Genomic DNA, 9,647 nt, shown 5'->3' with positions numbered 1-9,647 from the left:
TATGTTTGTATATTTCAGTTATCACTTTTTTTTTTCTTTTTACATAAATATGTGCTCTTAAGTGAGCTAGCACTGACCAATAATATCATGAGATCCATCCATCAATCAAACCTTTAGCGAAGGGGGAGGGGTGTGTGTGTGTGTGTCTCTCACTAATGTAAAGCAGTGAACATATTCTAACTACACTGATTCTGTCTTTAAAAATACGTGCTGGTTCTCCATCGATGGAAGCTCACACAGCTCCACTTCAAACGACCCGTCCCTTTATCCCGTCCCTTTATCCCGTCCCTTTATCCCGTCCTGTCCCTTTAAGACACAAACACAGCTCCCAACACCTCGTGGAAAATGTAAATCCATAAAGAAAATAACTTTGTGTTTTGGATGACTTGGTTTGTGATTATATTTAAATTCACCAATATGCGTATTTGAAGTTGACGTGGAAGTCTGAATCCATTGGTTTTCCTGCCACTAAAATATGTACACTTCATTCATAGGTAGGACGGGTTTATCTTTTCTTCTCTAGACACCTCCGAGTCCTCCAGCAATAATCATGTTTCAGCGTGAAAGAATAAACCACTGGATAGGATATGGATCTCACGTATTTATGACAAAGAGGTTTGTGAATATCTAGTGTTTTTAAAAAAAATTTCCTTTCATTGTTTGCAGAATTTAAATTTTTAACCCCCATTAAATGCTCTTAACGAGTCCGTCTAATGATGCTGATATTTTGGCTTTCTAATTGATGGAGCTCAAGTCAAACGAACTCACAGATCTCCGTATTCCCCCGCGGTCCATGCACCTGCAGTCACATCGACCCAGAGACCAACGAGCCATCTCCCACGCAACTTTACGGGTGGCGGGGATGGGATGGGATGGAGGACAGCGTCCACTTCCAATCCAGGAGGCCGTCTAGAGACGTGCCGGTCACGTGACCTGGAAACTCTGTCTGTACCGGCACCATGCGAGCGAGGACAGCCTCCAGCCCGTATATATGCATGTATATATACACGTATATCTATATATTTGTCTATACATTTATATACGTATATAAAATGGATGGTTTGAGACGCATTAGTCTACTCAGACTTTCTGGACCACATTGCTTTTCTCCCAGTGCTTCCATTTGAAACGTCAGAACTCGGCGACACCCGATCACCTCGTGGCCGCGCTGCGATCCCATTGGACGAGGCTCGGCGGGTCAGCTGACCTCTGGACATACCGACGTTTACCCTTCAGGCGCGTCGCCTTGAGCACCCTGTACCTTTGAGATGTACCCAACAGAAAATAAAAGAGGATATGAATCGCCCGCGTGACCCCCGGCCGCTTCATTGGAAGGTCCATGAGAGTTTTGTTTGTTTTTAGCAAAAAGTGAACACACACATGAGGGAGGCGGGGGACATTCATCAGGAAGGAAAAATAAAATGACAAAAGAAAAAAGAGGGGGGGGGGGGGAAGAAAAGAGGGCGGCCCGTTCCAAAAAGTCCAGGCAGGGGGTTAACTGCGATTCAGCCTCCGTCACCGTGCCGGGGGCCCGATTCCCCTCCCCCCCGAGTGCATCGCCAACTTCGAAACGCCGCGACCGGGAGCGGCCCTCATTTGGTGAAGGCGGCCACCACGGCCCACAGCAGCTCGTTGGCGTTGGCCTTGACGCTCTCGCCCTCGGGCTCCAGCTCCAGCAGCTGCCGCACCCGCTTCATGGCCAGGTCGTACTGGTCGTCCAGCAGCGGCGCGAAGGCGTTCTCCAGCACGTCGGACGAGTGGGCGAGGAAGACGAGCGCCAGCAGCCGCTTGTCCATGCGCTGCGCGTCGTTCACCCACCTGTCCAGCACGCCCTCCTGCACCCGCTTGATGAGCCGCTGCTTGATGTTGTTGTTGGTCAGCGGGTGCGTGGTCATGTCGAAGAGCAGGAAGTTCTGCTTCTCCGTGGTGAGGACGCCTTTCTCCACCAGGTTCTTGGCCAGGCGCTCGCGGACGTTCCGCAGCTGGTAGTGCAGCTTCAGGGGGTTCCACGTTTCTCCTGGAGACACGAGGAAACACGAGACGACGTTTTATCTCCGCGCTTCACCTCGGATAAATCTCCCCATCGATATGCAGACGACACACAGATATTCAGGGTTCATACACATTCTGACCAATTTGGCACCGAGCTACATTATTGAAACGTTAACACCAAAAGGGCCTTGAACCTGAAGGTGACCGTGCGTTGGCCATCAGGGATCCTCGACTTTCAGAATCACAGACTTCTTAGAACCCATTTTTATAGAACTGCTTTTACGTAACTTCGTCCTTTTTACGCAGTTCTTTTGTTCCTCTCATAGTTTCATTTGTTTTCTATTCTTTTTGCCCTTTTCTGTCACTTATGTTGATTTTGTCGTGTTCATTGGTCTTTTTTTGCTTCGTTTTCCTTATCTTTGTTTGAATTGACATTCTGCTTCTTGCATTTTGTGTTCCCGTCTTCTTGTGTTGGCGTCGTCTAGGCTTTGCTTCTCTGTAGAGCACGTTGTAAACTACTCTTTGTGGGGTTCTTGAATGAGGCCTAGTGTGTTTTGGTCGGTCGAACATTACCGTGGCTTTGGGTTGCCATTTACTGTACAGATTTAGTACAAAGAAAATAAATAGTCAAGTATTATTTTCTCACAAACGGGGTTTGATTGTCGTCATCTGAAGTTAAGAATCACCACAAAGTCTGTCGACGTCGTCTCTGGACTCACCGCTGAGCAGCTCGATCCAGCTCTGCACCGTCTCCGGCGGCTGCGTGTCTTTGATGTGTTTCAGGGCCTCGTCCAGGAGCACGTCGCCCGTCGGAGCGTCCGACTTACAAATCACCTGCGAAGCAGAGAGAGGACCGGCGGTTACGGGGTTTCCTAGGACAGGGTTCATACACATTCTGACCAGTGGGTTTCATGACTTTAAATCAAATGTCCATTACAAACATTTAGTGAAATCTGGGTGTAAACAGTAAAAAGTGAGTAAATGTAGTATTTAAACTAACAATGAGAACACAAAGCATACAGTAAACCTTAAATGACACAAATGAATGAGACAATAGTTTGATTAAAAGAATAAACATTTTTATAGATGCCTGTATGTATGCCTGCTTATATTTTGAAGCATATTAATTATTTCAAACTCAGCGTAAATGAACGTCATGAACACATGAATATAACACATTTACATGACTTTTACTAAACTTCTGGGATTTTATTTTTTTCAAGGACTTTTCCAGGCCTGGAAATAACCATTTTAAAACTCCATGACTTTACCAGGTTTTCCATGACCATAAGAACCCTGACAGGAGCCCAGAATTAAATCTTTCTATGGGTCGTTTTGTCAAACCAAACGGCACAAAAACCCAAAGAAAACTCATAATTCACAATGACAAACAAATAAAAGCAGTAAAATCCTCACATCGCAGAAGCTACAACCAGGTATCAGATCTTACATTTACATAATCCAATCAGTGCTCCAGTAATGAGTCCTAAAACCAGAAAGTGGGTCACTTCCTGTTCCCTCGTCTTAAAGTAATCAGTTGGGTTGTTTTTATGGGTTTTTGATTAGATCGCTGAAATAAAGTCTGTGGTGAACAGAAGCTTTAGATATGCGAATGTCTTGTTCTACGACATAAAATACGGCAGTAAAAAAAAACAACCTTTGAAGAGTCTTAAAAAGGCGACTACTCATAAGTGTGTAGTCGAGACGACAAAGCGTCACGCAGAGCGGTCCGCACGTGCAGTTGGTTTCTAGCCGCACGGTATCTTGTTGTACTTCTGCCGACTGCATTCACGCTTCAAAAGTCATAAAGGTGGTGTTCATTTGTGAAGGTTATCTTGCTGAACAAAAACCTGTGAGTATCGTCAGCGTTTCTGTGACACGGCTCTTTTTTTCTGCAATAAAACAAATGGAAAAATCCCGCAGGCGTGTTGTGAAGGAACCAGTTGGATGCTCGCGCTCTGGTCGGCCTACAAAGATACTCCTGCAGCACTCTATTGGGGAAAGGAGCCAACAGTATGAGCCCTGGGCAGACCGGGGGTTCAACGTGATTCATTTATTAAAGAAATGGCTCACAATAAAGAATGAGCTGAAACCAATTCATTTGAACTACATCTCACATGGTAACTGCTAGCTAGCAAAAACTCAGGTGTTTACAAGCTGTGTAGAGTAAATAACAGGTTATAAGCCGCTACTTGTTTTCCTCAGACAATTTAATGGCGAAAATTGCGAATGGTTTGCATTCAACTAAATACTGAATATCCCCTAAAAACCACGGCCTATTTGAATAATTTAAAAAGCTATAATATACAGAAAACCCTTGTGAACATGGATAATACGTTCATATATGTGTTAGTGGTATATTAGTTTATGATAGTACACAGAAAAGAAAATAAGTTATTTTATTATATCGTAACTATATTAATGAATGCTAGGAGTATATTTTTAAAGTATACTTTAAACAATAAACAGTGTTCAATTTGAAGAAAAAAAATTGCATTGGAAATTAAAAAAAAGAAGCCTTTCTTTAATGTCATCAATCGTTGTTTTGGGCTTTTTGAGTATCGGTTCAGGGAAAACCCAAACGAAACCATCCCTACTTATAACCCGCATTTTACGGTACCGTGTACTTTGCTTTTGGCTTCCATCTGTGGGTCAACTGAGATATCATGAAGCAATATGAAATAAATTCACATATAAGTGAAGCAAAACTAACATGTAAGCATGGACTCCTTTGGCTCAGAGTGCAGTGTTAGCAGCTCTGCACTGTGCATGTAGAGGATTCCCATTTATTAAAATGCTGCTTAATGCACTTTATAACGTATTCGTCATGTTACATATTTTTACATACATGCATGAAATTTGGTCTCTGCCTTTAACACATCCAGAGCAATTTGGGAGCAGTGTGCTACCGAGAGGAGCAACTGGGGGTTCAGCGTCTTGCTCAAGGACGCAAGACCTTCCACACGCAAACTATGTGGAGACCGAGGATCGAACCGTGAAGGACGGCCGCTCTACCCAAAAGCCACAGCCGCCCCCATAATAAACATGCCATAAGACCGATTATATAAAGTCATGGGCCCGTCCTACCTTCCTTGCCAGCAGCCCCTTCCTCCTCATGCCGCAGGCCTCCAGGTGGAGGCGTCCTCGCAGGGCCAGCTCGATCAGCATGCAGCCGCGCAGCCCCGACGAAATGCAGTCGTTCCAGAACGAGGTGTAGCCCTACGCCATGGAGACACGCGTCAGAATCCTGGTTAGTTAGCGGACTAATCAGGGTTCATACACATTCTGACCAATGGATTTCCATGACTTTAAACCATAGTTCCATGACCAAACATTTTGTGAAATCTCACAAACGAATGAGACAATAGTTTGATTAAAAACCCTGCTGCCGCCCCCGACCCGGCGCCAGATAATTGATGTATGACTGCCGCCTCAGATGAAAAACTTTTTGGCCTAAGAAGTACGGCACCATATCTGACATTTCATGCGTTGTTTGTTTCAACAGTTATTTATTTATTTTTGCCAATCATGTGAACTTCTTTATGCTGCCGTCTTACGGGGTGACTCCCTTGAAAAAGAGATTTTGAACCTCAAAGAGGCAAACGTTCTAAAACAAAAAAGGTTGAATACCTACAAAATAAAAAACAGCTGGTGATGTGCTGCCTTAAGGCGCGCCGACTACAGACCAAACACTAAATGGAAACAGACTCCTGCAGGTTAGACGGCAAGTCCTGGTCTTAAAAGCACATTGCTAATAGGTTGTATATAGCTAGTATGATATAATTAACAGTGTTTTGTACTCAAATTTGGAAGCAACGCCTCAGTACCAGTGAGGTTTTGATTGTCTCGAGATCAACAAGGCAAGTTTATTTGTATAGCACATTTCAACAACAAGGCGATTCAAAGTGCTTCACATAAAACCATTAAAACATAATGCAGATTTAAAAACTTTTTAAATAAGAAAGGTTAGTGAAAGTTTTGGCAGAAATGCATGGAAATAAAATCAAAAAGAGATCAGTAAAGGAGCGTGTGATGCAGTCAGTCCTGCACACTCACGCTTTCTAAACCAACCGAACGTCTGGTGTTGATGCAGCAAAGCAATGCCTGAGCGTGTACACACACACACACACACACACACACACACACACACACACACACAGTTCCGTCCTCCGTCTTACACACACACACACACACATTCCAGCAGTGTGTTGTGAGTGCAAGCAGTGAATTCAACTTGAAACACAAGGCACTCTCACCGGTACAGATCAAATTGTGGTTGAAGTAGGTGGATCGGTGTAGAATGGCGGTTCAGTACACTTAGGCATGCATTGTCATGATGTGCAGCTGGAGTATCACAAGACCGATAATGATCAAGGAAATACAATAATTCTTCCTTGACTGGCAATTAGCAGCTCAAACCTGTTGGCTTTCAGTGTGTCTTTGTCTCCATGGTGCAACTTGTTGTTGTGCAACTTGTGTTGCAGGTTTTGTGGGAAAAGGAAAATCAATCAGCCACCTGTTGAAACTTCCAGACGCATATTTGCAGACAGCACAACCAGCCCTTCAAATGACAATGGCAGCAAATACCTGAGAGCACTAGTGGTGATTCACCTCTATAATAGGATGTGCTAATTGATACCGTAACCCTCTGTGTGTAGCTAACTCTTTAAACCAGTGATGAGGTCACATGACAGCTCGACCCTGTGGAGGCAGACGAGTAAAAAAGGTGCATCCACCAACAGATCATTAACCCATGGGTTTGAAGCCCGCTGCTCACAGTCGACCGTGTTTCGGTTAGCTACCTAGCTAGCGTTAGCGTGCCAATGGTTGAACATCACGTAAAAACAGCTGCTTGTCACACGACAACATCCCGTTCACGGCCCGCTCGCTGCAACACAAAGTCCCGTGTCGTTTCTCGACGGGACCGCGTAGCACCAACACGACATTAACCGGGAAAGTTAGCACCAGAGGCCCGTTATTGTTGTTAGCTAGCGCTAGCTAACAACAATAATATAATAGCTAACGTTAGCTGAGAAGTCGGCTGACTTTAGCCTACTAACGTTAGTTAGTATTAATGGTGTGCTACAACGCTAGCACTAGCTAACAACAATAATATAATAGCTAACGTTAGCTAGCTGACAAGTCGGCTGACGTTAGCCGACTTGGATAACGGGAACACAGCTAAGGTGCTAACGTAGCTAAAGGGCTACCGTTAGCTCGGTGTGACGTCCGTCTCGAGCTGACATGTACCTACAGTCTCACCGCGCGCGGCGGGAGGGGGAGAAACCAGGGCGCCATTACCTCTCGGTCCTTCAGTCCCAGCAGCAGCACCTCCTCCATCAAGGTGAGGCGCGTTTCTTTCGAGTCCCCGGTGTCGTCGTCGTCCAGCTCGTCCCCCCGCCGGGGCTCCAGGTCCTCCTCGCCGGGCGGACGGTCTTTGTCGGCGGCGCTGCGCGAGGCTTCGGTCCGCCTCTGCACGAGGCCCGAGCTCCGCTGGACCAAGGAAGTCATGTCTGCTGCTGGGGCCCGGGGGAGCTTAGCGGGAGCAACGACGGAAAACAGCGCGCCCGAGGTGTTTGGACTCCGATCGCTCTGCTGTCAACCATGTAGCGGCGAGCTCCGGGGAGTTGTGCGAAGTGACTGCCGCGGCCTGGGCGCCCTTGTCATCTGGAGCGCGGCTGGTTCCTCTTCCTTGACTTCGTCAGCAGCAGGATAACGTCTATCTAATATGGCGCCGTGTGGCGACTGTGGTACCGAGGTTATCCAGCAGGTGGCGGCCGAGACAACCCGAGCGCTCCAAGCAGGACACGAGTAGCTGATGACGTCAGCGAATGCACACGATTACTACTGTTATTGTGCATCGTGTCCCATATGTGCAGTATTATACACTACCTATATCTCTCTACATATTAGATTAGATATTCCTTTATGAAATGTGCAAGATTACATCAGCAAACAGGGCAAAGTGCACATAAAAACAAAAATAAAAAGTAAAAATAAAATAAAAAAGTAATATGAATAATAAGCAGTAAAAACTGTAAAAATAAAAATCTGAAATATATTTTAAAAATTCTGAAAAAAATAGAATTAAAAGAAAAAATATATTTAAAAAAATTAGAATGTATAAAAAATATCAGAAAAAAATAGATAAATACACTATATATTTATATATGTATATATAAATACATATATAAATACAATATATATTTATATATGTATATAAATAATACATACATATATATAAATGTCCATCCATCCATCCATCCATCCATCCATCCATCCATTCATTATCAGCCGCTTATCCGGGGTCGGGTCGCGGTGGCAGCAGGTTCAGCAGGCCGACCCAGGCTTCCCTCTCACCCGCAACACTTTCTAGCTCATTCTGGGGGATCCCGAGGCGTTCCAAGGCCAGCCGGGAGATATAATCCCTCCAGCGTGTCCTCGGTCTTCCCCGGGGTCTCCTACCAGTTGGACATATATAAATGTAATATATATATATATAAATACAATATATATGTATAAATATATATAAAATACAATATATATATATATTGTATATATTGTATTATATATATATATATATATATATATATAATACAATATATATATATATATATATATATTATTTTTAGTTTCCATTAGGCACTGCTGTTATACACGTTCTGTTTTTACTCTTGTATTGAATCTTTGTTATTGTTATTTAACTTTTTTTTATTCTGGTTGATTTTGTTTTTACTTTATTTATTTACCTTACTCTTATTGCTTTCCTTATTGTATTCTCTTTAGCAACGGTGTTAGTATTATTTATTTTACACTCAATAAGTGTTATTCTATTGCTCGTGTATGTTTATATTTGTATTCTATTGTTGTTGTTGTTTTTCGGGTTGCTATTCTTTCTGTTGTCCTTGTTTATGAAACTGGCTCAAGAGTAATAAAGTTCTATCTTATCATATCTTGAATGCAAAACAAACAAACACGTGTGCCATAGAAATACCTTTTCAATCAAAATAACTACACAACACCACTAAACAATTCAACATTTGATATTGCAGTAGTACATGTAGCAATTTATTTAAAAAAAGTTATGTTTAAAGCCATATTCTGTGATGAGAAAGATTTTTTTTATGCATTTTTATCCAAAAGCTCAAGCTAATATATTTCATTATTTTTTAAATGTAAAATCAGGTCTACTATTATTCCCTTGGGTAATTATCGTAATTATCGTAAAAAGACCCCATGATATTTTAGAAAAGCTGAATGTGTCTTCAGAAATCTGTAATTTATTTATATATATATATATATATATATATATATATATATATATATATAAAAATCTGAAATATATTTTAAAAAATCTGAAAAAAATCTGAAAAGAATACAATTAAAAATATCACAAAATACCACAAAAAAAATCTGAAATGCAAAATACTCAATATATATAACAACACAAAACAGTAAAGCGTAATAATTTAGGTAATGAAACAATAAAGAAAGTGCAAAAATGCAATATATGTGCAGTGTAAATGAACTGTATAAAGAATGTACAGAGACTAAATAGACAATAAAAGCGGTGAAACCAAAAAAATAACCAAATGGAATAGATAACAAATAAATAAATAAAATACACAAACAACAACAGGGAACAAAATAACTGC

General features: G+C 42.4%; 1 protein-coding gene across 1 annotated transcript; it reads right to left on the bottom strand.

Moving 5' to 3' along the window:
• Positions 1 to 287: 287 nt before the first annotated feature.
• Positions 288 to 7,620, bottom strand: golph3a (golgi phosphoprotein 3a). Its single transcript, XM_079222046.1, has 4 exons — positions 7,294 to 7,620; positions 5,080 to 5,211; positions 2,712 to 2,826; positions 288 to 2,017 (listed from the first exon to the last, which is right to left on the bottom strand). The coding sequence occupies exons 1-4, from the start codon at positions 7,501 to 7,503 to the stop codon at positions 1,593 to 1,595; spliced, it is 882 nt and encodes a 293-aa protein (XP_079078172.1). The 5' UTR covers positions 7,504 to 7,620; the 3' UTR covers positions 288 to 1,592.
• Positions 7,621 to 9,647: the final 2,027 nt, after the last annotated feature.

Source organism: Taurulus bubalis (genome assembly GCF_910589615.1).
Source record: "Taurulus bubalis genome assembly, chromosome: 8".
Classification (NCBI taxonomy): Eukaryota; Metazoa; Chordata; class Actinopteri; order Perciformes; family Cottidae; genus Taurulus; species Taurulus bubalis.
Note: the sequence above shows the minus strand (reverse complement) of the source record. Positions and strands in the feature narration are given on the sequence as shown.

Bases quoted from the DNA above. Each gene is read 5' to 3' on its own strand.
- golph3a (XM_079222046.1), bottom strand. From the start codon at position 7,503: ATGACTTCCTTGGTCCAGCGGAGCTCGGGCCTCGTGCAGAGGCGGACC. The intron at 5,212-7,293 runs GTAATGGCGCCC...TCCATGGCGTAG, and splicing joins TGGGACTGAAGGACCGAGAG to GGCTACACCTCGTTCTGGAA. The intron at 2,827-5,079 runs GTAGGACGGGCC...TCTGCTTCGCAG, and splicing joins AGGGGCTGCTGGCAAGGAAG to GTGATTTGTAAGTCGGACGC.